Source organism: Mobula hypostoma, chromosome 13 (assembly GCF_963921235.1).
Source record: "Mobula hypostoma chromosome 13, sMobHyp1.1, whole genome shotgun sequence".
Taxonomy (NCBI): domain Eukaryota; kingdom Metazoa; phylum Chordata; class Chondrichthyes; order Myliobatiformes; family Myliobatidae; genus Mobula; species Mobula hypostoma.
Window position 1 is genome coordinate 51,141,859 of NC_086109.1, and position 26,701 is coordinate 51,168,559.

Sequence of the window (26,701 nt, forward strand, 5' to 3'; positions counted from 1 at the left end):
ACGTATGTGGTGCAGCCCCCCTTCACCCACATGGATGTGCCTGTAGCCCCCCCTAGCCCCACACGTATGTACCTGCAGCCCCCCTTCACCCACACGTATGTACCTGCAGCCCCCCTTCACCCACACGTATGTACCTGCAGCCCCCCTTCACCCACACGGATGTGCCTGTAGCCCCCCCAGACCCACACGGACGTGCCTGTAGCCTCCCTACACCCACACGGATGTGCCTGTAGCCCCCACACCCACACAGATTTCCCTGTAGCCCCCCCTACACCCACACGGATGTGCCGGTAGCCCCCCACACACCCACACGGATGTGCCTGTAGCCCCCCCCCCTACACCCGCACGGATGTGCCTGTAGCCCCCTCCTACACCCACGTGGATGTGCCTGTAACCCCCCCTAGACCCACACGGATGTGCCTGTAACCCCCCCTAGACCCACACGGATGTGCCTGTAGCCCCCCTACACCCACAAGGATGTGCCTGTAGCAGCGTCCTACAGCCACATGACTGTGCCTACAACCCCCCGTACACCCACATGGCGTAGCCAACTCCTACTTACGTGGTCGTGTGTAGCACACAAGTAGCTCCCTCTATTCCGCACGTGCCTGTATCAACCCCATACACCTCTAGGCCCACATCCAGTCACCCACAACCACGTGCCAAGAGTGCCCCACACAGACTGCTACACCCACATGGGACGTTAATGGGATTATATTATACTATAGACCACTCAACAGTCTACAGGATTTACAGGAACAAAATGGTAGAGAGATCACAGACGGTTGCAAGAAACGTTAGGTTGTGAGAGTAGGTGATTTTAACTTTCCACATATTGAATGGGGCTCCCATACCGTAAAGGGCAGGATCGGATAGAGTTTGTCGAATGAGTTCAGGGAAGTTTCCATAATCAGTACATAGAAGTCCGAATGAGAGAGTGTGCAATACAACATCTGCTATTAGGGAATGAGGCAGGGCAGGTACAGAAGTTGGTGTAGGGGAACACTTTGCATCTAGTGATCATAATGCCAATAATTTCAATGTAAATATAGAGAAAGGTAGGTCTGGTTCTTGGGTGGAAATTCTAAATTGGAGAAAGGCCAATTTTGACAGTATCAGAAAAGATCTGGCAAGTGTAGATTGGGACAGGCTGTCTTTGTTGGCAAAGGTGTACTTGGAAAGTGTGAGGACTTCAAAAGTGACATTTTGAGAGTGCAAAGCCTTGTATGTGTCTGTCAGAATAAAAGGGAAGGTTAACAATTTTAGGGAACCTCTGTTTTCGAGAGATATTGAGGCCCTGGTTAAGGAAAAAAGTAGGTGCACAGCAGATATAGGCAGGTAGGAATGAATGAGGTGCTTGTGGAGTATATGAAATGCAAGAGAACACTTATGATATCAAGAGGGCTAAAAGAAGGCACAAGCTTGCCCTAAAGACAAAGTGAGAGAGAACCCTGAGGCCTTCTGCAGATACTTTCAGAGCGAAAGGATTTCAAGGAACAAAATTGGTCCTTTGGAAGATCAGAATGGTGATCCATTTGTGGAGCTGAATGAGATGGGGAGATCTTAAATGGATTTTTTGCATCTATATTTATTCGGGACACAGACAGAGCTAATCGAAATTAGGCAAAGCAGCAGCAAGGTTATGGACCTATACAGGTTAGAAAAGATGAGGTGTTTGCTGTCTTGAGGCAAATTAGGATGTACAAATCCCCAGGGCCTGACAACGTGTCCCCTTGGATCCTGTGGGATGCAAGTATAGAAATTGCAGGGGCCTCAGAGGTACCAGAGGACTGGAGGATAGCTAATGCTGTTTTAATAACGGCTTTAAGGATAAACCAGGAAGTACAGCTGAGCCTAATGTAAGAAGTGGGAAAGTTATTGGAAGGTATTCCAGGCGACTGGATATGAGTATTTGGATAGACATAGACTGATTAGGGATAGTCATGTAGGTCATGTCTAACCAATCTTAGAGAGATTTTCAAGGAAGTTACCAGGAAAGTTGATGAAGGCAAGAGAGTGGACGTTGTCTACATGGACTTTAGTCAGGCATTTGACAAAGTCTCGCATGGGAGATTGGTTCAGTTGTTTGGCTTTCAAATTAGATTAGACATCGGCTTTGTGGGAGAAGCAAGAGAATGGTAGTAGAGGGCTGCCTTTCTGACTGGAGGCCTGTGACTAGTGGCGTCCCACAGGGAACAGTACAGGGTCTGTTGTTGTCTGTCATCTACATCAATGATCTGGATAATCATGTGGTTAACTGGATCAGCAAACTTGTGAATGAGACCAAGATTGGGAGTGTAGTGGACAGTGAGGAAGACTATCATGGCTTGCAGTGGGATCTGGACCAGCTGGTTATATGGGCTGAAAATGACAGATGGAATTTAATGCCGACAAGTGCGAGGTGTTTCTCTTTGGGTGACCAGTCGGGGTCAGTCTTACACAGTGAGTGGTGGGGCTTTGGGGAGTTAGTACAACAAAGGGATCTGCGAATACAGGTGTAGTATTCATTGAAAGTGACGTCACAGGTTGATAGGGTCGTAAGGAAATATTTTAGCACATTGGCCTTCATAAATCAAAGTATTGCATAAAAGAGATGGGATGTTATGTTGTAGTTTTATATGATGCTGGTGAGGCTTAATTTGGAATATTGTGTGCTGTTTTGGTCACCTACTTACAGGAAAAAGTGTAAATAAGATGTAAAGAGTACTGAGAAAATTTAGAGGATGTTGCTGGGACTGGAGGATCTGAGTTATAAGGAAAGATTGAACAGGTTGGGACTTTATTCCCTGTAGAGATTGAGGAGCGAATTAATCAAGGTATACAAAATTAAGAGGGGTATCCATAGGGTAAATGCAAGTAGGCTTTTTCCATAGAGGTCAGGTGAGACTATATCTAGAGGTCTTGGGCTAAAGATGAAAGGTTTGATCGGAACATGAGGGGAATCTCCTTCACTCAGAGGGTGGTGTGATTTTGACTTCAACGTTTAAGAAAAGTTTAGATAGGTACATGGAAGGAGGGTTATGGAGGTCAGTGGTCCGGCTGCAGGTCGATGGGAGTGGGCAGTGGACTGGATGGACCTTGTTTCTATGTTGTAGTTTTCTATGACTATGTCTGTGTCTGCTTGTAGCCACACCCCACCTACACCAACAAACCTCCCTGTAGCCCCCTACACCCACACTCCAATGCCTGTCGCCCCACCCCAATTCTACATACCCACGGCTGTAGCCCCGAGGCCTACCTTGGAGAATAGGCCGAAGCATCCCAGGCAGCTGATGATACAGAAAACCTCCGGCAGCCGAGCACCACCTCCTCGAGGCTATGTTTGGACAGAGTCACTCCATTACCCAGGGAAAGTCCCACAGACAGACAATACACACCTCCCCCTCCCCCAACCAGGAGAAGGCCATCCTGCCCACACAATCCATGCTGGGTCACAGTGGTCCACCGATCGCTGTAACTTGTAGCGCATCCTTTATCGGGTTCAGCACAATATCGGGCTAAATGGCCCCACTCCTGGGCCACAGTCTTTGCAACCAAGCACACAAATATCAGGTGGCTCACCATGGAGCAATCACCACCAACCACAATGACAGAATTAGTAAAACACCGCCCTGGTGGAAGGCCATGGCCCAAAATGTCAACCATTTATTCCCCTCCATAGATGCTGCCTGACCTGCTGAGTTCCTCCAGCATTTTGTGTGTGTTACTCTGGATTTCCAGCAATCTCTTCCATTCAATTCACATAGAAACATAGAAAATAGGTGCAGGAGTAGGCCATTCGGCCCTTCGAACCTGCACCGCCATTCAGTACGATCATGGCTGATCATCCAACTCAGAACCCTATACCTGTCTTCTCTCCATATCCCCTGATCCCTTTAGCCACAAGGGATCTAACTCCCTCTTAAATATAGCCAATGAACTGGCCTCAACTGTTTCCTGTGGCAGAGAATTCCACAGATTCACCACTCTCTGTGTGAAGTAGTTTTTCCTCATCTCAGTCCTAAAAGGCTCCTCCTTTATCCTCAAACTGTGACCCCTCGTTCTGGACTTCCCCAACATCGGGAACAATCTTCCTGCATCTAGCCTGTCCAATCCCTTTAGAATTTTATACGTTTCAGTCAGATGCCCCCTCAATCTTCTAAATTCCAACGAGTACAAGCCCAGTTCATCCAGTCTTTCTTCATATGAAAGTCCTGCCATCCCAGGAATCAATCTGGTGAACCTTCTTTGTACCCCCTCTATGGCAAGAATGTCTTTTCTCAGATTAGGGGACCAAAACTGCACACAATACTCTAGGTGTGGTCTCACCAAGGCCTTGTACAACTGCAGCAGTACTCCCTGCTCCTGTACTCGAATCCTCTTGCTATGAATGCCTGCATACCATTCGCCTTTTTCACCGCCTGCTGTACCTGCATGCCCACTTTCAATGACACCCAGGTCTCATTGCACCTCCCCTTTTCCTAATCAGCCACCATTCAGATAATAATCTGTTTTCCATTTCTTGCCATCAAAGTGGATAACCTCACATTTATCCACATAAAATTGCATATGCCATGAATTTGCCCACTCACCTAACCTATCCAAGTCACCCTGCATCCTCTGAGCATCCTCCTCACAGTTAACACTGCTGCCCAGCTTCGTGTCATCCGTAAACTTGGAGATGCTGCATTTAATTCCCTCGTCTAAGTCATTAATATATATTGTAAACAACTGGGGTCCCAGCACTGAGCCTTGTGGTACCCCACTAGTCACTGCCTGCCATTCTGAAAAGGTCCTGTTTATTCCCACTCTTTGCTTCTTGTCTGCCAACCAATTCTCTATCCACATCAATACCTTACCCCCAGTACCGTGTGCTTTAAGGTTGCACACTAATCTCCTGTGTGGGACCTTGTCAAAAGCCTTTTGAAAATCCAAATATACCATATCCACCGGTTCTCCCCTATCCACTCTACTAGTTACGTCCTCAAAAAATTCTAGTTGTGGTTAATTCATTGTAAATGATCCACAGACTTCAGGCTCAACTTTTCGACAGAACCCACCCAGTAAGGTTTCCACACTGTGGTCGTTTTCCCATTCCAGCTCTCCTCTCACCACCCTCGCCCTACCATTTCCCTCCTCCTTCCCTTTCCCCCATTCCCCCATAGTCCACTCTCCTCTCCCATCAATTCCTTCTTCAGCCCTTTACCTTTTCCACCTATCACCTCCCAGCTGCTTCTTTTATCCTCCCCTCCCCTACCCTCTCAGCTGGTGTCACTCATCTCCCACTACCCCCCCTCCCCCATCTTATTCTGGTGTCTTCCCCCCTTCCTTTCCAGTCCTGATGAAGGGTTTTGTTCCCAAATGTTGACTATTTATTAAACTCCATAGATCAGGGCTTTTTTTTTTAATGCCATGGACCCCTGCCATGGGGTGTATGGAGCCCAGGCTGGGAACCCCTCCTGACCAGTTGAATTACTCCAGCTGCTCTGAATTTGCAGCATCTGCAGAATCTTGTATTCCATCAGACAATAGAATTTTACTTTTATTTTGGGAGTGACAAAGTTGAGAGTTCTAAACTGTCTTAGTCAGTAGTGGAAGTCTAAATTCATTTTAACTACTGTAACAATATTTTAATTTAATTTCCCTGTCTTCTTTTATTTTTATTTATTTAAAGATACAGGCAGAATCAGCCCGTCCAGCCCACCAAGCCCAACCACCGATTTAACCGTAACCTAATCACAGGACAATTTACAATAATAAATTACCTTACTAACCGGTAAGTCTTTGGACTGTGGGAGGAAACCAGAGCACCCGGAGAAAACCCCGTGCTCAAAGGAACAACATACAGAGGACGCCAGAATTGAAATCTGAACTGTAATATTGTCATGCTAATCACTATGTGCTACTGTGGCATCCTTTTGTTAACACACTCATCACAAGGGCTTTGATTAAAGATTTGAGCCTGTCACTACACAATGCTCCTGACATTTTGGCTGACTTAAGTGGCGAGCCTGATTAAAAAGGTTAAGGTGACGAGGCCAAGAGCAAAGGATGAACTGGTGTACTCACTGCTCTGTGAGGATTTGCTCACTTCAGCACCGAACCTGGCTTTGCAGCTGTGGCCAGTAGCCACTGCGCTCCCGGACTGGCTACAGTGCTGAACTGGCTCCCTGGCTATGGCCACTGGGTTCCTGGACTGGCTACAATGCTGAACCTGGCTTCGCAGCTGTTGCCAGTAGCCATCGGGCTCCTGGATTGGTTGCAGCACTGAACTGCTTCCTTGGCTGTGGACTTGCAATCTGAGACTCTGCAGTTCATTTTCTATAGATTGTTTTTTTTTTGCAGGACTTATTCTTGCTTTTACACACATTGAATGTATGACTGTCTTCGTGGTGATGGGTTTTTGTGGATTCTACTGTGTTTCTTTGTTTTGTGGCTGCCTGCAAGAAGATGAATCTCAAGGTTGTGTATGGTACACAATAGTTTCTAGTTAATCAGGGCAGATGTTTATTGGGGACAAAATGCCACTTAATTGGGGTAGGACACTGCTGCACAACGGTTTCTAACTAGTGTCAGTCATGTGGTTGTTAGACACGATATTGCGCTTAACTGATCAGTTTTTAAATAGCATCAGTTGTGTCTGTTCTAAAAACAGTGATTCTTGTCACTGGTAGTTGACGAGAAATAAGCAACAAGACAACACAGAACTGTCTTGCTCATTGCGGTTTCAAGCATTCAGACTGGGAAATGCCAGAAACGGCCAGGTGAAAATAAAATGGTTTCACTACTTCAACGAGTTAGGAATTTTGAAGTTAACGACAAGCATCTTGAATGTTACAATGAAAATGAATATTTGGAAAGTGCAGTCTTCTGAAGTATTGTTTGCACTAGGTGACTGCACTGATTTTGTTCATTTAAAGTCAGTCAAAAGAACATGGCAGATGAATTCCTCCTTTGATAGCTATTTGGAACAAATACAGTTTTATAATACCGTTATGTTTTGATGAGTTCTGTATTTCATTAACATACATGATTTTTTCCCAGTTAAATAGTAGCTTGTCTTTTTTTTAATATGCCATTTTTAACTATTTCCAAGAAACTTGGGCTAATTGGGGCTGCATCTTAATTGAGCCGAAATGTACTGGTACCGATGTGTCCCAATTAAGCAGAATCCATTGTACATACTTTGATAATCAATGTACTTTGAAATTTAATCTTAATTTTCAACCTTGTATGAAGGGAAGGAATTAAGATGGGATAAAAAAAAACTACCCCATTACCAGGAGACGTCGGCAGTATCCAAACTTCCTGCTTCCATCCACGTTCGTAAGGACGAAGGAAAAGGTTTCACTGAAAGGAAACAAAATACTTCAACAGACGAAGTCTAGGCAGGATTATGCAATTCTACACTCAGAGGCCACTTTATTAGGTGCACCTGTACGGTAATGCCAATCTTGTGGAAGCAACTCAATGCAAAACAGCATGCAGACATGGTCAAGAAGTATAGTTACTGATCAGACTAAACATAAGAATGGGGAAGAAATGTGATCTAAATGCCTTTGACCATGGTATGATTGTTGGTGCCAGATGGGGTGGTTTGAATATCAAAGGAACTGTTGATCTTCTGAGAGTTTCACACACGTCTCTAGAGCTTACACAAAATAGTGCGAAAAACAGCAAAGCATCCAGTTTTGAGGGTGAAGCAACATTGTTAATGAGAGAGATCAGAGGAGAATGGCCAGCCTGACAGGATGGTAGCAGTAACTCAAATAACCATGTGTTACTCCAGTGGTGTGCAGAAGATCATCACTGAACACACAAGCTGAACCTCAAAGTGATGGAATACAGCAGAAGACCACGTACATACACTCAGTGGCCACTTTATTAGGTGTCTCCTGTGTTGAATAAAGTTGCCACTGAGTGTACATCTGCTTTAATGTAGGAAGTGATCTGAAGAGTTGTAATTGTTAGAATCTACAGAAGTTCGTTAAGGTTTAGTGTAAAGTTTTAGTTAAAGTTTTCGGTCAAAGGAAAAGCAATAATATTCTACATTCTGTTATTGTTGTTTCCCTTGTACCATCTCCTTAAACATATCATCCCTACAAGGGCATAGGCCACTGACAGAAATTCGACAGGCTCCTCCGTCCTGGGGCAGTCAGGTGGTCCTGGACGATAAAAGGCTGATCAACCCTGTGGCTTCTATTGACCTTCGGCTTTCACCACACAACTTCATACGTCTTCTAGGTGAAGATCCTTCCTCTCCCAGGGATGATGGTTTTGGAGCAATTAAAAGGAACAGCAGGAAAGAAGTTAGATGCAATGGGAGGTATCATCTACTGCCATAGGGAAGAGCGGTTTGGAGTCAGCACAAGGAAGAGCAGAAATTTTCGACATGATCACAACTAATAAATTCCAGGAGGCAGCAGGAGATTGAGCGACTGGTTCAAGAAAGGAGACAGTGGAAGAAAGCCCGAGAGAGTGAGGGGGAAGGCCTCAACCAACTTAACATAGACCATTTACTCCCCTCCAAAGATGCTGCCTCATCTGCGGAGTTCCCCCAGCATTGTGTACATACTTCTTTGCAGTCAGGTACAGAGCAGTTGCCATATCAAACTGTGAAGCAAGAGGCTGGAACCTACCTTCCCTGACTGAAGTCCCCGCCTCCACCCAGGCCTCATCACAAAATTGTTACACTGATTACTTTTTAACTTGTGTTGTGTGAAATGTCAATCTTCGGGAATGTATTTACTATTTGTGGTAGTATTACTTTATGTGTTGTGTGTGAGTTCTATGTACTTTGTTAGTTGGGGGACCATTGTTTCATTTGATAGTTATACATGTAGTGTGGTGGTGAGTGCAAAGCTGTTAATGTTCAGCTCATGGGCAGTTCATTCCCAGTACGGAATGCATGGATCTCCTCCCACACTCCAAAGTCCAACCAGTTATTAGGCTAATGAGTCATTGTAAATTGTCCTGTGATTAGGCTAGGGTTAAATCGGGGCTTGCTTGCAGTGCAGCTCGTTGGGCTGGAAGGGGCTGTTCTGCCTGAATCTCTAGATAAAATAAAAATGTGGCTGAACTTGACCCTGAACAGAGAACCTGACAAGGTGTTGGAGGCAGGAATTTTCATGACGTTTAATCACTGTAGAAGTCTATGGACCAAATTAATGTACATGGGGCCGGCGTAGATGGGCTGCAGGAATCTGATGGGCCAAAGGGTAAGTTTCTGGTTACTACCGATGGAATGTATGGGGGCAGCAATGATGGGGATGGCAAACTGGAGGATGACAGTGATCTGGAGGGTGGGACAGCTGTTGGAGGCATTAAAGTGAGGAGGAACATAGAAGAGTTCAGGCCCTTTTGCCCAAAATGTTGTGCAGACTACTTAACCTGGTCTATGGTTAAGCTAATCTTTCCCTCCCACTTGCCATGGGAGGGTATGTGGGGACAGTGCATAGGGAGATTCTCTCTGTAACAGTGTTTAACTGCTCTGGGAGAGTGTGTGGAAACAGTGTAGGGAGATTCTCTCTGGTCCTGGACTTTTTTCCATCTGGCATAGATTGCATTTTGTTGTTTGATTGTTTGTGGTTTTTCTATTGCTATATTTATACTCTATTCTTGGTTGGTGCGGCTGTAACGAAACCCAATTTCCCTCAGGATCAATAAAGTATATCTATCTATCTAACTAACAGTCTTTTACCTGTCCCTGGGAGGGTGTGTGGGGGCAGTATAGGGAGATTCTAGAACACTCCTGCTTTGGGAAGGTGTGTGGGGACAGTGTAGAGAGATTCTCCCAGTAACCGTGTTTTACCTGCCCTGGGAGGGTGTGTGGTGACAGTGTAGGGAGATTCTCTCTGTAACAGTGTTTTACCTGCTCTGGGAGGTTGTGTGGGGACAGTGGATGGAGATTCTCTCAGTAACACTGTTTTACGTGCTCTGGGAGGGTGTATGGGGAAAGAGCAGAGAGATTCTCTCAGTAACAGTGTTTCACCTGCTCTGGGAGGGTGTGTGCGAAAAGTGCAGAGGGATTCTCTCTGTAACAATCTTTTACCTGCTTGAGAGGGTGTGTGGGGATAGTGTCGAAAGATTCTCTCAGTAACAGTGTTTTACCTGCCCTGGGAGGGTGTGTGTGGGCAGTGAGGGAGATTCTCGAACACTGTTTTACCTGCTTTGGGAAGGTGTGTGGGGACAGTGCAGAGAGATTCTCTCAATAACAGTGCTTTACCTGCTCTGGGAGGGTGTGTGGAGACAGTGTAGGGAGATTGCATCATTGACAGTGTTTCACCTGCCCTGGGAGAGTGTGTGGGGAAAGTGCAGAGAGATTCTCTCAGTAACAGTGTTTTACCTGCTTGAGAGGGTGTGTGGGGACAGTGTAGAGAGATTCTCTCAGTAACAGTGTTTTACCTGCCCTGGGAGGGTGTGCAGGGGCAGTGTAGGGAGATTCCATCAGTGACAGTGTTTCACCTGCCCTGGGAGATTCTCTCAGTAACAGCATTTTCCCTGCCCTGGGAGGGTGTGTGGGGACAGTGTAGAGAGATTCTCTCAGTAACAGTTTTTTACCTGCTTTGGGAAGGTGGGTGGGGATAGTGTATCTCAGTAACAACGGTGTTTTATCTGCCCTGGGAGGGTGTGTGTGGGCAGTGCAGAGAGATTCTCTCAGTAACAGTGTTTCACCTGCCCTGGGAGATTCTCTCAGTAACAGTGTTTTACCTGCTCTGGGAGGGTGTGTGGAGACAGTGTAGGGAGATTCTCTCTGTAACAGTGTTTTACCTGCCCTTGGAGGGTGTGTGTGGGCAATGTAGGGAGATTCTCGAACACTGTTTTACCTGCTCTGGGAAGGTGTGTGGGGACAGTGTAGAGAGATTCTCTCAGTAACAGTGTTTTACCTGCCCTGGGAGGGTGTGTGGAGACAGTGTAGGGAGATTCTCTCCGTAACAATCTTTTACCTGCTTGAGAGGGTGTGTGCGGATAGTGTCGAGAGATTCTCTCAGTAACAGTGTTTTACCTGCTCTGGGAAGGTGTGTGGGGACAGTGTAGAGAGATTCTCTCAGTAACAGTGTTTTACCTGCCCTGGGAGGGTGTGTGGACACTGTGTCAGGAGATTGCATCAGTGACAGTGTTTCACCTGCCCTGGGAGAGTGTGTGGAGACACTGTAGGGAGATTCTCTCTGTAACAGTGTTTTACCTGCCCTGGGAGGGTGTGTGTGGGCAGTGTAGGGAGATTCTTGAACACTGTTTTACCTACTTTGGGAAGGTGTGTGGGGACAGTGTAGAGAGATTTTCTCAGTAACAGTGTTTTACCTGCTCTGGGAGGGTGTGTAGAGACAGTGTAGGGAGATTGCATCAGTGACAGTGTTTCACCTGTCCTGGGAGAGTGTGTGGAGACACTGTAGGGAGATTCTCTCAGTAACAGTGTTTTACCTGCTTTGGGAAGGTGGGTGGGGATAGTGTATCTCAGTAACAACGGTGTTTTATCTGCCCTGGGAGGGTGTGTGTGGGCAGTGTAGAGAGATTCTCTCAGTAACAGCGTTTTACCTGCTCTGGGAGGGTGTGTGGGGATAGTGTTGAGAGATTCTCTGTGTAACAGTGTTTTACCTGCCCTGGGAGAGTGTGTGGGGACAGTGTAAGGAGATTCTCTCTGTAATAAAGGTGTTATACTTGCCCTGGGAGGGTGTGTGGGGATAATGTAGGGAGATTCTCTCAGTAACAGTGTTTTACCTTCCCTGGCAGTTTGTGTAGGGAGATTCTTTCATTAAGTGTTTTACCTGCCATGGGAGTGTGTCTAGGGACAGTGTAGAGAGATTCTCTCAGTAACATAGAACATAGAACAGTACAGCACAGTACAGGCCCTTCAATGTTGTGCTGACCCTTCAAACCTACCTCCCAGATAACCCCCCACCCTAAAATTCCTCCATATTCCTGTCTAGCAGTCTCTTAAATTTTACTAGTGTATCTGCCTACACCTCTGACTCAGGCAGTGCATTCCACGCACCAACCACACTCAGAATAAAAAACCTTCCTCTAATATCCTCCTTGAACTTCCCACCTCTCACCTTAAAGCCATGTCCTCTTGTACTGAGCAGTGGTTCCCTGGGGAAGAGGCGCTGGCTGTCCACTCTATCCATTCCTTTTAATATCTTGTATACCTCTATCATGTCTCCTCTCAACCTCTTCCTGACCAATCAAGAATCTACCAACCTCTGTCTTAAGTATACACAACTTGGCCTCCACAGCTGCCTGTGGCAAAGAATTCCACAGATTCACCATTCTCTGGCTAAAGAAATTCCTCCTCATCTCCATCCCTCCAAGTACCCTGAGACTTCATCTTTAATAATTGACTCCAACAACTTCCCAACCACTGAGGTCAGACTAACTGGCCTATACAGGAGTCCCTCACTGTTACGAGAAACCTACATTAGTACCCTGTTTTCGCTTTCAGAGGTGTCTTCACTGTTATGAAAAAAAAAATCAGCGTGCCCCCCGAGCAGCCGCTCTCCCCCGGATTCTCGCCGGCATTGCTTAAACACGTGCCTGTGAGCAGCCATTTGCAAGACAAGTTCTAGGTATTGGAAAAGCCTGAAAGAGCTCGTAAGGGTGTTGCACTTAGCGTAAAACTAGACATAATTAAGCGTTTCGATCGTGGTGAACGAAGTAAGGACAACGTGAGTTTGGCTTGTGGAAGCTGACGGACATGATGTTGAAGAGGTTTTGGCATCCCATGACCAAGAACTGACAGATGAAGAGCTGATGCAATTGGAAGAGGAAAGGATAACAACCGAAACTGAATGAGTAATGATAAAGTACAACTTTAATTTTGAAAGGGTACGTAGGTTTAGGGATATTTGCAGGATGGTTTGAGTCCTTACAAAGAACTGCATGATAGAAAAATGTGCGAGGCTCAGCAGTCAAGCAAGCCTTCCACATCAGCCGTAGTAGACGACGAACCTCGACCTTCGACATCGAGGCGGGCAGAGGTAGAAGGAGATGAGCTGCTTGCTCTAATGGAAACAGACGATGACAAGATGACACCCCAGTGTTCCACCACCCCAACCCCCGGTCCCCGGAGAGATACTGTACCGATTCGCGGAGAATGCAGCAGTAGCCGGGAGGCACACAGCACATCTTTAAGAAAAAAGCCGAAATAAATATGCTAATTAATTAGGTGCTGCCGACATGTAATTGTCGGCCCAAATCAGAGACGATGCAATCGGCAATGATCTGGGCCGACAATTAGCTTGATTATTTCAGCTTTTTTCTTAAAGATGTGCTGTGTGCCTCCCGGCTACCACTGCATTCCTGCATGCTTTGCAGCAATGTATCGCTCAGCGGCCTGGAGAGTGTGGGCCACTGCATCACCCAACCTGCAACGACTCAGTCTAACACACTGTCATCAGTGTGCTCGGCAAGCTATCTTCCCGATTTCTGTAAGTGATACTACACTGTACATACATTATTTCTACTTTATGTTGGCAGTGTACTTTTATGTGTTATTTGGTATGATTTGGCAGCTTCATAGTTTAAAGGTTACTGGACAGAGTGTTTTTGCCGGGAGCACTTGCATGAGATTTTCGCTACAGAGAACAGTGCAGGAATGATTGTGGAAAAGTATTTCTACTTTATTTAGGCTATGTATTTATCATATCATTCCTGTTATTTTAGGTTTTGTGTGTTATTTGGCATGATTTGGTAGGTTATTTTTGGGTCTGCGAACGCTCACAAAATTTTCCCATATAAATAAATGGTAATTGCTTCTTCGCTTTACGACATTTCAGCTTACGAACCGTTTCATAGGAACGTTCTACCTTCGGATGGCGGGGGAAACCTGTAGTTTCCTTTCTTCTGCCTCGCTTCCCTTCTTGAGGAGTGGAGTGACATTTTCAATTTTCCATCTTCTGGAACCTTTCGCAAATCTAGTGATTCTTGAAAGATCATTACTAATGCCTCCACAATCTCTTCAGCCACCTCTTTCAGAACCCTGGGGTGTACACCACCTAGTCCAGGTGAGTTACCTGCCTTCAGGCCTTTCAGTTTCCCAAGAACCTTCTCTCCAGTTATGGTAACTTCACACACTTCATGATCCCTGACACCTGGAACTTCCACCATACTGCTATTGTCTTCCACAGTGAAGACTGATGTAAAATATTTATTCAGTTCTTCCGCTATTTTCTTGTCCCCCCATTATTATCTCCCCAGCATCATTTTCCAGCATTCTGATACCCTCTCTTCTCTCTTTTACATTCTGCTGTACGTTATCAGAAGAAACTTTCGGTATCATCTTTAACATTATAAGCTAGTTTACTTTCACATTCCATCTTTACCTTCCAACTTCCACCAACTTTTCCTCTATTATATGCCCTCTTTTTGGCTTTAATGCTGGCTTTGACTTCTCTTGTTAGCTACAGTTGTATCATCTTGGGATGTATATATCTTGTCTTCCAAATTGCTTCCCGAAATTCCAGCCATTGCTCTCTGCCATCATTACTGCCAGTGTTCTTTTCCAATCAATTCTGGCCAACTCTTCTCTCATGCCTCTGTAATTCCTTTTACTTCACTGTAATACTGATACATCTGACTTTAAGTTCCCTAAATTTCAGGGCAAATCTGATCATATTGTGATCACTCCACCATTACTACTTGATTACTTCCCATCAGTCACTTTATGTACAGTCAGGTGTCACTTTCGCGACATACAATCAATGTACATAGCTACCACCACACTAGTATCTGCATCCAACACATAATTCTCTATAACTACTGCCATCTCCAAAGGATCCCATCACCAAGCACATTTTTCCCTCTTCTCCCCCACCACCATTTCTGCAGCGATCGCTCACTACATGACTCCCTTGTCCCCTCATCCCTCCGCACCGATCTCCCCCCTGCCCCCGATACTTATCCTTGCAAGTGGAACAAGTGCCACACCTCCTCCCTCACTATCATTCAGGGCCCCAAACAATTCTTCCAGGTGAGGCAATACTTCACCTGTGAGTCTGTTGGGATCATCTTCTGTATCTGGTGCTACCAGTGTGGTATCCTGTACATCGGTGAGACATGACTGGGGGACCGATTTGCTGAGCACCTATGCTCCGTCTGCCAGAAAAAGCAGGATGTCCCAGTGGCCACCTACTTCCCATTAGGACATGTCAGGCCATGGCCTCTTCTACTGCTGCAATGAGGCCTCACCTCGGTTGGAGGAGCAACAGCTTAGGCGGAAGGTCCCGATGGAGTACCTGGTAAGGCTCTAAAAACCTGTGCCAACCAACTGGCAGGAGTATTCAAGGACATTATCAACCTCTTACTGCCACGGGCGTAAGTTCCCATTTGCTTCAAAAAGGAAACAATTATACCAGTGGCTAAGAAGAATAATGTGGGCTGCCTTAATGACTATCACCTGGTAGCACTCACATCAATAGTGATGAAATGCTTTGAGAGGTTGGTCATGACTAGACTGATCTCCTGCCTCAGCAAGGACCTGGATCCATTGCAATTTGCCTGTCGCCACAATAGGTCAATGGCAGACACAATCTCAATGGCTCTCCACACGGCTTTAGACCAGCTGGATAACACAAACACCTATGTCAGGCTGCTGTTCATCGACTATAGCACAGCATTTAATGCCATCATTCCCACAATCCTGATTGAGAAGTTGCAAACCTGGGCCTCTGTACCCCCCTCTGCAATTGGGTCCTCGACTTCCTAACCGGAAGACCACAATCTGTGCAGATTGGTGATAACACATCTTCCTCACTGACGATCAACACTGGAACTCCTCAGGGGTGTGTACTTAGCTCACTGCTCTACTCTCTATATACACATGACTGTGTGGCTAGGCATAGCTCAAATACTACTTATAAATTTGCTGACGATACAACCATTATTGGTAGAATCTCAGGTGGTGACGAGAGGGCGTACAGGAGCGAGATATGTCAACTAGTGGAGTGGTGTCACAGCAACAACCTGGCACTCAAAGTCAGTAAGACGAAAGAGCTGGTTGTGGACTTTAGGAAGGGTAAGATGGAGGAACACATTCCAATCCTCATAGAGGGATCAGAAGTGGAGACAGTGAGCAGTTTCAAGTTCCTGGGTGTCAAGATCTCTGAGGATCTAACCTGGTCCAACATAGCGATGTAGTCATAAAGAAGGCAAAACAGCAGCTATACCTTATTAGGAATTTGAAGAGATTTGGCATGTCAACAAATACATTCAAAAACTTCTATAACTGTACCGTGGAGAGCATTCTGACAGGCTTCATCACTGTCTGGTATGGAGGAGCTACTGCACAGGACTGAATGAAGCTGCAGAGGGTTGTAAATCTAGTCAGCTCCATCTTGGGTACTAGCCTACAAAGTACCCAGGACATTTTTAGGGAGCGGTGTCTCAGAAAGGCAGTGTCCATTATTAAGGACCTCCAGCACCCAGGGTATGTCCTTTTCTCACTGTTACCATCAGGTAGGAAGTACAGAAGCCTGAAGGCACACACTCAGTGATTCAGGGACAGCTTCTTCTCCTCTGCCATCCGATTCCTAAATGGACATTGAATCTTTGGACACCACCTCACTTTTTAAAAAAAAATATACAGTATTTCTGTTTTTACACGTTTTTAAAATCTATTTAATATACATATACTGTAATTGATTTACTTGTTTATTATTATTAGTTTTATTTTATTTTTTTCCTCTATATTATGTATTGCATTGAACTGCTGTTGCTAAGTTAATGAATTTCACGTCACATGCCGGTGATAATAAACCTGATTCTGATTATACGGCAGCCTTCAACCTGATGGCATAAATTTTATGGTAACTGCTCTCCCCCACCTCCCACCTTCTCCTTTGCCATTCCCCATTCCTGTTTTCCTCTCTCATCTTTTTACTTTCCCACCTCTCTATGGTGCTCCTCCCCATTCCTTTTCTTCCATGGCCTGTCCTTTCCCCCTTCTCCAGCCCTTTCTCTTCCACCAATCAATTTCCAGTTCTTTACTTCACCCCTGCGCCCACCTTCTTACTCTGTCTTCTCATCTTTCTCTTTTGTATTTTGCTTTCCTTACACTTGTGTATAGGAAATGAAATTACACAATCTTGAACACACTTCCCATTTGTAAATACTTTGGGCCATCCTGAGGCTGGCTAGAAACTCTTACATGTGTGCATAAGAGGCAGGGAGGTTGGAGTCGCTGGAGGAATTGCCAGACCGTGAAGGAGACGCGTACAGACCTTTCGTACTCAGTGAGGGGGGCCCACGTGTTGCCGTCGGGAAAGCAGAACAGCGGGATTGCTCTGAGGAGACTTTCTTCTTCCTCCTTCTGAGAACGGATCAGGTTCTCCCTCTGAATGGGATACAAAAAACTCCGTCAATAAGCAACATGTACTCTTACAAACACTTGATACCTGGGAGCCAACACAGCGATCCAGTCACGAAGGTCAACTGCTTTATTTCATTAGGAGTTAACATAGAACATAGAACAGCACAGCCCTTCAAGATATTGTGCTGAACATTCAGCTTCCCCTAAGATCAATCTAACCCTATCCTTCTACACAGCCCTCCCTTTTTCCACAGGTGTAATGTAGACAGTATTCTGACTGCCTGCATCACTGCCAGCATGGAATGTCTAATGCAGAGCGGCGGAGGGTTGTAGACTCAGTCGACCATCATTGGCACAAGCCTCCTCATCACTGAGCACATCTTCAAAAGGAGGAGGCACCTATCATTAAGAATCCTCACCTTAAGACCATTAGAAAGAGGAGCAGAATTACACCATTCGGTCCATTGAGTCTGCTTCACCAATCCATCATCCTTCTCAACTCCATCCTCCAGCCTTCTGCCTGTAGCCTTTGACATCTTGACTAATCAAGAATCTGTCAACCTGTGCTTTAAATATACTAAATGATGACCTCCATTGCCGTCTGTGGCAATGAATTCCATGGATTCACCACTCTCTGGCTGAAGAAATTTCTCCTCACCTCTGTTCAAAGGGATGAGCTTCTATTCTGAGGTTGTACTTTCTGGTCCTAGACTCCCCCACTTTAGGAAACATCCTCTCCATGCCCACTCCATCTAGACATTTCAATATGCAATAGGTTTCAATGTGTTCCCCCTCATTCTTCTAAACTCTAGTGAGTACAGGCCCAGAGCCATCAAATGCTCCTCATATATATTAACATTTACATTCCTGAAATCATTCTCATGAACCTCCTCTGGACCTTCACATCTTTTCTCATACAAGGGGCCTAAAACTACTCACAATACACCAAGTACGGTTTGCCCAATGTCTTATAAAGCCTCAGCATCACATCCTTGCTCTTTTATCTTAGTCCTCTCAAAATTAATGCTAACATTGCATTTGCCTTCCTTACCATCAACTCAACCTGCAATTTAACCTTTGGGGAATCCTGCATAAGGACTTCCAAGTCCCTTTGCATCTCTGATTTTTGAATTTGTTCCCCATTTAGAAAATAGCTTATGCCTTTATTCTTTCTATGAAAGTGCATGACCATACACTTCCCAACATTATCTTCGATCTGCCACTTCTACGCTAGTTCTCCCAACCTAAGTTCCTGGATGAGGAAGCAGAAGGGTGGGTAGTAAGTTTGCTGATGACACAAAAGTTGGGGGTGTTGTGGATAGTCTGGAGGGTTGTCAGAGGTTACAGCCGGACATCAATAGGATGCAGAACTGGGCTGAGAAGTGGCAGATGGAGTTCAACCCAGAGAAGTGTGAAGTGGTGCATTTTGGTAGGTCAAATTTGAAGACAGAATATAATATTAATGGTAAGACTCTTGGCAGTGTGAAGAATCAGCGAGATCCTGGGTTCAATGTCCATAGGACACTCAAAGCTGCTGCCCAGGTTGACTGTGTTGTTCAGAAGGCATATGGTGTGTTGGCCTTAATCAACCGTGGGATTGAGTTCAAGAGCCGTGAGGTAATGTTACAGCTATATAAGACCTTAGTTAGACCTCCATTTAGAACACTGTGTTCAGTTCTGGTCACCACACTACAGGAAGGATGTGGATATTAAAGAGAGTGCAGAGGAGATTTACAAGGCTGTTGCCTGGATTGGAGAGCATGCCTCATGAGGTTGAGCGAACTTGGCCTCTTCTCCTTGGAGCGATGGGGGATGAGAGGTGACCTGATAGAGGTGTATAAGATGATGAGGGGCATTGATCATGTAGATAGCCAGAGGCTTTTTCCCAGGGCTGAAATGGCTAACACGAGAGGGGATAGTTTTAAGGTGCTTGGAAGGAGGTACAAGGAGGATGTCAGGGGTAAGTTTTTTTACACAGAGTGGTGAGTGCGTGGAATGGGCTGCCGGCGATGGTGGTGGAGGTGGATACAATAGGGTCTTTTAATGCACTCTTAGGTACATGGAGCTTAAATATACCATTGAAACCTCCTGCTTCCTCAATACTACCACCCCCACCCCCCACCAATCCGTGTATCATGAGCAAACATGACTACAAAGCCATCAATTCCATCATCTGAATCATTGACATATAATGTGAAAAGAAATGGTTGCAAATATGACCCCTGCAGAACACCACTTGTTACTGACAGCCAACCAGGGTCGGCCCCTTATATTCTGACTCTTTGTCCCCTGCCAATCAGCCAATCTTCTATCCATGCTCACACTTTGCTTGTAATACCATGGGGTCTGATACACTCCAACAGCTACTACTTCTAAGTATTACCCCTGCAGATTGATACCACATTTTACTTAAACCCATTTCAAAAGAATTGACACCCGGAAGGAAGTTACTGAGCAATCTTCACGACACAGATTAATCAACAACACACTTCACTTCCTCTCTCAGTCAGGAGAGAGAATAATTGACAGGTTGTGACAACTAGATTCAGCAACGTACCTTTGGAAACTGGTAAGCGATCTGTGGCTCATACACATCGCCAGATTTCTTTAGCGAAACAACCACCAGGTATTCGAAGAAGAACTGGCCAGAACACCGGGACAAATCCTTCTCGGGCTTCGATTCTTTCTCAGAAATGGTCCTTTCGATGCCTGCTTTTGAAATACAGCGCATGTATTTGGTGAAATTCCATTGCAAACTGCTTGATTTTGCATCTGGCATTGCCCTTGGTCTCAGGAATGTTCTGTCTGCCTCTGGGATCCCCTGCTCAAGTCTCCCAGCCTGTGCAACCTCCAGCCCAGTCTCCCAGACTCTGTGATCTGCAATCTCCTGTCCTGTGCTTTTCTTTATAAGAGTAATCAGCACATGGGGTTTTCCCCAGGGCCTCTCTCCACAGCTATTTGTTGTTCAACCTTTGGCAAGCATACCACAAATTGAATAATTCAACATTCGAAACAGCACTTAGTAGAAATGAGACTGATAGATCAGGCGTTTCCTGGATTATGAGTCAGTGTTGGTTAATGTTAGAGGTGAAACGATCATGGTTCACAATGTTTAATTTGCACGGACTTCAACTGATGGGGAGATCTATGCAGACAGGGTGCCAGAACACGCACAGAGTAATTCATCAAAAACAGCACAGCACATTGATAAAGTACAGTACAGGCAAACCCTTTAACCCTTTCCAATCCCAATCTCACTCTTCCCTCCCATAAAGCACTCCATTTTTCTTTCATCCATGTGTCTATCTAAGTATCTCTTAAAAGTCTCTAAATTGATTTTATTTTATTTAGCGACAGTACGAAATAGGCCTTTTGAGCCACACTGCCCAGCAACCCCTGATTTAACCCTAACTTAATCACAGGACAATTTACAATGACTGATACATTGTAATCTACTAACTGATACATCTTTGGAATGTGGGAGGAAACTGGAGCACCCAGAGGACACCCACACATTCCACATGAAGGATGTACAGATTCTTTACAGAGGAAGCTGGCATTGAACTCTGAAGGAGTATCTGTCCCTACGACCGCCCCTGACAACATGTCCCCAAGTACCCACCACTATGTAAAACACACCTCTGACATCCACTCCATAATTTCCTCTGATCATTTTAAAATTATGCCCACTAACAGCAGGACTTCATCTCGCTATTTAGGGAATGGGATCATGGATGAGGGATTTGGTCCGGGGGAGGAGTTTGCTGAGTCCATCTGAAACAAAAAAAACACATTGAGAGATCTGGGTGAGAGCAAGGAAATGGAATCAAAGTGGAAAATGAGGCATGATTCTGTCTGGTATGGGAATTGTGAGGTATCTGACCACGCCCCTACAGGATTATCAGGGTCTCTCTTCCACCCATCTGAAATATTTTCAGTTCTGTGCAAAACTCTTAGGCACCCTACATTTTTAAATAGGTTTCATGCAGTCTAGCCTCCACAGAGCTCTGATCTCAACATTCTTTGAGGCGACAGAAGCAAACATGACGGCCGAAGTCTGCAGAAGAACTGTGAGAAATTCTCCAAGATGCCTGGAACAATTGACTAGCTGATTTTCTTATAAAACTGCATGACAGTTTACCAAAGAGAAGAATCCCCACAATCTAGGACATGCCCTCTTCATTACTAACATCAAAGAGGTGGTACAGGAGTCTGAAGACCCCTCTTCTCATTACTACCATCAGGGAGGAGGTACAGGAACCCGAAGAAACCTCTTCTCATTACTACCATTAGGGAGGAGATAGAGGAGCAAAGTGCATTAACATACACTTCCCTACACAATATTCCATCTACCTCTTCTTTGCCCATCCTCCTAATTCCTTCCGCACCCTCCCTGTTTTCTCAACATGACCTGCCCCTCTACCTGTCTTCATATCATCTGCAAAATTTGACACTAATCTATCGATTCCATCATCCAAATCATTGACATACAACACCATCCCCTGCGGAACACTATGTGTCATAGGCAGTCAATCAGAAAGTCTCCCTTTATTCCCACTCTGTCTCCTGCCATCAGCCAATGCTCTAGCCTTGCTAGAATCTTTCCTGTGATACCATGGACTCTCATCTTGCTAAGCTGCCACATGAGCGGCATTTTGACCCAACCCAATAGAGGGTTGTCTCCCCGATTGGAGGCCTGTGACTAGTGGTGTGCCACAGGTATCGGTGTTGTGTCCTTTGTTGTTTGTCATTTGTATCAATGATCTAGATGATAATGTTGGTAACTGGATTAGCAAATTTGTGGATTACATGAGACTGGGGGTGTAGTGGACAGTGAGGAAGACCATCATGGGTTGCAGAGAGATCTGCATCAGCTGAAAAATGGCTGATGGAATACAATGCAGACAAGTACAAGATTTTGCACTTTGGTATGACCAACCAGGATAGGTCTTACACAGTGTAGGAAACTGAAGAGTGTGGTAGAACAAAGGGATCTGAGAATCTCTGTGGGGTGTCTCTTTGGAAGGAGGTCCCAACCCGGCCAGATTTGGATATCCAGTAGGAGGTCCTGACCCAGCCAGATTTGGATGTCCAGTAGGAGGTCTTGACCCGGCCAGACTTGGATGTCCAGTAGGAGGCCCTGACCTGGCCAGACCTGCACTTCTGGTGGGACATCCCAACTTGCCCAGCCTTGGACATTCGGCAGGAGGGCACGCCCCACCACCACCATTTTTAATAATTTCCTGTCAGAGTCACCTTATGTACAGGCACTCCTGTATCTAGCATCACTTAATGTACATACATTCAGGGAGGAAGCTACACCAGGACCAGCAGACTCAAAAACAGTTACCTTCCCCAAGCAGTAAGCCTGATTAACACCTTCACCCACTAACTCCATACCCCCAACCACCATTGCTTTATCATTTTCTGTCAGAGTCACCTTATATACAGACACCCCTGAGTGCCTAGTGTCACTTTATGGACATATAATCAGTCTATTTAAGGTATCTTATGTGTTTATATGGCATATTGGAGCAAGAAGGTGCCAGCAACCAATATTGCAGACAACTGTCAGAACTACTAGATAGTCTTCTGACTTGTGATCAATTGCAGCCTGCATTTTCCCTTTTATGGACGGACATTTGAGCTGACTAAGTGATCCGCTGGGGGATTCTGCGAACTAGACTCGAGAGTGTCAGGGTGGCCTTCGCTGGGGTTGTACGCTGTTAATAACTGATGGTGGAATTTGGCTCTATTTGCGATGATTAAAGCTCCAAGCAAGATTAAAATCATTGAGGTGAGACTGTAAATGAAACAGGTGCTCAGTGCCTTCTGCCTGTGTTTGACTGGTCTCCTTCTCTCCCATCAAGTTGTGCCACAGGCTCAGAACACTTACTGTCCCACACCTATTAGACTTCTGCTAGTTCTGCAGAACAGAAAGGGCTGCTGACTTTCGGCAGTTCTGTAGTTCATGCCTGTGTGTTTTTGTCCATTTTTACTACTTGTGCGATTTGATCAAGGTGCTTCAGTGCTGACCTGACTGGACAGCTGTGGGCTGTGACCATGGGCATCGGTACTCACTTAAGATCTGAACTGGCCACTCACTTTCTGTTGACTTTGCAGTTAATGTTCCATGTGATGTCTGATTACTTGACCTATTTGTTCTTTGGGCACTTGACAGTGTCGTGAGGTTTTTAAAATGAGTTCTATTGTGTTTGTTTTGTGGCTGTCTCCAAGAAGTTAAACCTCAATGCTGTATACTATATACATACTTTGATAATAAATGTCTTTGAACTTTATTTATTGTGTTTTTATTCTTGCGTTCATGATCTTACTGTGTTTTCTTTTTGTGTTGCATCAGATTCGGAGTAACAATGATTTCATTCCTTACACTTGTGTACTGGAAATTACATGAAACATCTTGAAATTGGAATCTTTACTGGAGCATACAGCCTTAAAATATCTTGCAGAATTCTGCCAGACTGTTTGGACATTAAACCCCTGACTTCCAGGAACCAAGCTCAGCTCCACAACAGGAAAACATTTTCCTGAGGGAAGGGCGGTACTGGGCTTGTCGAAGAGATCACTGGCACAGTGAACATCTGTTCCTGGGGAGATTTGCCGGGCTGTCTCGGCAACTATTTTCATCTTCTGTCAGCCCCTAGCCGTGTTGTAAATATTCCCAGTGCTGATGGACCCCAGCTGTGGAATGCAAGGGATTTTCCAGCATTGCTGGAGGCCTGGAAACCAGTAGAGAGGGAGGGGGAAGTTCCCTGTGACGCTCAGGGGAACAGGAGGAGCGGTAAGAGGAGGGGGACAGAGAAAGAGTGTGTCTGGGGGGAGTAGGGAGGCGGGCGCGGGGAGCGCGAGGGAGCGGGGGCGCGAGGGAGTCAGGGGTTGCTCAATTGATTCAGGGGATAATCTCCTTCCTTTCCCTTGATGAATGCTGACTGACATACTGGCAATTTGCTTTGTATATAGAACTTTCAAGCTGTGGTTATGTTGCAAATCTCAAAGTTGATGCTTTGACTGCACTTGGTTTGCTGTGTGTAATTCTGTTCACCAGCGAATTCACTGGAGAGTGTGCTAAGGAGATTTGTCATGACGTGGCTGGATTGGAGGCCCTTTAATTTGGGTAGAGATTAGATATTCTGGACACAGTTGCTGGAAATCATCTGCAGAAATCATGAAGCCAACAGGAAGGCGACAGGAACATGTTATAAATGTGCTGTGCAGAATAGCATCTCTGAAGACATAACATGCTGAACCTGAAGCAGTAGGAGACAGCAGCAGAAGACAATGAACATTCACAATGGCTACTTTTTTTGGTACACCTGCTCATTAATGCAATTATCTAATCAACTAATCATGTGGCAGCAACTCAATGCATAAACGCACACGCACATGGTCAAGAGGTTCAGTTGTTGCTCAGAGCAAACATCAGAATAGGGAAGAAACGGTTGAGTGAACTTGGCCTTTTCTCCTTGGAGCGGCGGAGGATGAGAGGTGACCTGATAGCTGAAATGGCTAACACGGGAGGGCACAGTTTTAAGGTGCTTGGAAGCAGGTACTGAGGAGATGTCAGAAGTAATTTTTTTTTACGCAGTGGGTGGTGAGTGCCTGTAATGAGCTGCCGGTGACAGTGGTAAAGGTGGATACGATAGGGTCTTTTAAGAGACTTCTGGATAGGTACATGAAGCTTAGAAAAATAGAGGGCTGTGGTAGGTTATTTCCAAAGTACATGTTCGACACAGCATTGCAGGCCAAGGGGCCTGTATTGTGCTGTAAGCTTTCTATGTTTCTGTTTCTGTAAATATGACCAGAGTGATTTTGACTGTTGGGGCCAGATGGGGTGATGTATACACCTCAGGTGCCTCTGATCTCCTGGGATTTTCACACATAACACTTTAGAATTTAGAGAATGGTGTGAAAAACAAAACAAAAAAAAGAGGGCAAAGGATTGTGGCCTCACTGGTTCAAGCTGACAGAAAGGAGCCTCTCTCTGCCCTCCACTCCTCTTTGGGTAGAGGTGGGAGCGAGGGAGAGGGTGAGACTGGGGGTGGGGGATGGGGACGGGGGAATCTAGAAAGGAAAGCTTTGCCTTGTGAGGACTGTTTAATGGCTCTGAGCCTGACTTGCTGGAGTTTATAAGAATGAGCGATCTCATTAACTCCTCTTGAATATTAAAAGTCTTAGATAGCGTGGATATGGAGAGGATAATTCCTGTTCTGGGGAAGTCAAGGACCAGAGGAGCAAAGCCTCAGAATAGAATGCCATCTCTAAAAAAAAACACAGATGTGCTGTACTGTTCTATGTTCTATAAAAGTTGAATATGAGGAAAATGGAGGGATAAGAGCATTGTGCTCATAGGAGGAACTAGTTGTTTTTTCTTTTACTTTAGAGCTGGGTAACAGAGAAATGCCATAAAGGCCCACACTCACACCAAATACTGTTGGCGGGGACGACCGACCAGGTGTGAGCCACGGTGGCAGGGCCTCCGGCACTGAGTCTGACCCGGTGGTGCATAAGCGTGGGACGGAGAAGAGGAGAACTGTCGTCATTGGAGACTCTATAGTCAGGGGAGCAGACAGGAGATTTTGTGGACGTGAGAAAGACACACGCATGGTTTGTTGCCTCCCAGGTGCCGGGGTCCGGGATGTCTCTGACCGGGTGAACGACGTCCTGGTACGAGAGAGAAAGCAACCAGAAGTCATGATACATGTTGGGACCAACGACATAGGCAGGAAGAGGGATGAGGTCCTGAAGTGTGAGTTTAGGGAATTAGGCAGAAGGCTGAAGAACAGGACCTCAAGTGTGGCGTTCTCAGGATTGCTGCCAGTGCTACGTGACAGAGATGGTAAGAATTGGAGGAGTTGGCAGTTGAATGCGTGGCTGAGGAGTTGGTGCAGGGAGCAGGGCTTTAGATTTTTGGATCATTAGGATCTCTCTGGGGAAGGTGAGACCTGTACAGATTGGATGGGTTGCACCTGAACTCGAGGGGGAGCAATATCCTTGCAGGTAGGTTTGCTAGCATGGTTCGGGAGGGTTTAAACTAATTTGCGAGGGGGATGGGACCCAGAGCGAAAGAGCAGTGAAAGAAGTGCATGGAGTAAAGCCAGATCTAACATACAGAGAGACTTTGAGGAAAGAGAAGCAGAATAAATGGTGTAAAGACAGTAAGGTAGAAGGGCTGAAATGTGTGTACCTCAATGCAAGAAGCATCAGGAACAAAGGTGATGAACAGAGAGCTTGGATACATAAATGGAATTATGATGTAGTGGCCATTACAGAGACTTGGCTGGCACCAGGGCAGGAATGGATTTTCAATATTCCTGGATTTCAGTGCTTTAAAAGGGATAGAGAGGGCGGAAAAAGGGGAGGAGGTGTGGCATTACTGGTCAGGGATACTATTACAGCTAC

At 45.6% G+C, this 26,701-nt stretch overlaps 1 protein-coding gene across 6 annotated transcripts in view; it reads right to left on the reverse strand.

Annotated features, from left to right (window-relative positions):
- The window catches only part of dennd2da (DENN/MADD domain containing 2Da), a 236,331-nt gene that overhangs the window by 69,225 nt on the left and 140,405 nt on the right, over nucleotides 1–26,701 (reverse strand). For 3 of the 6 annotated variants that reach the window (XM_063065682.1, XM_063065683.1, XM_063065681.1), the window contains exons 3-6: nucleotides 19,839–19,990; nucleotides 17,193–17,305; nucleotides 7,260–7,329; nucleotides 3,239–3,316 (exon numbers count right to left, since the gene is read on the reverse strand). In XM_063065682.1, the coding sequence (XP_062921752.1) occupies nucleotides 3,239–3,316; nucleotides 7,260–7,329; nucleotides 17,193–17,305; nucleotides 19,839–19,990 (413 nt within the window). Of the gene's footprint in view, nucleotides 1–3,238; nucleotides 3,317–7,259; nucleotides 7,330–17,192; nucleotides 17,306–19,838; nucleotides 19,994–20,920; nucleotides 21,056–26,701 lie in introns of all 6 variants that reach the window. The other 3 variants (XM_063065686.1, XM_063065684.1, XM_063065680.1) reach the window with 3 other exon arrangements.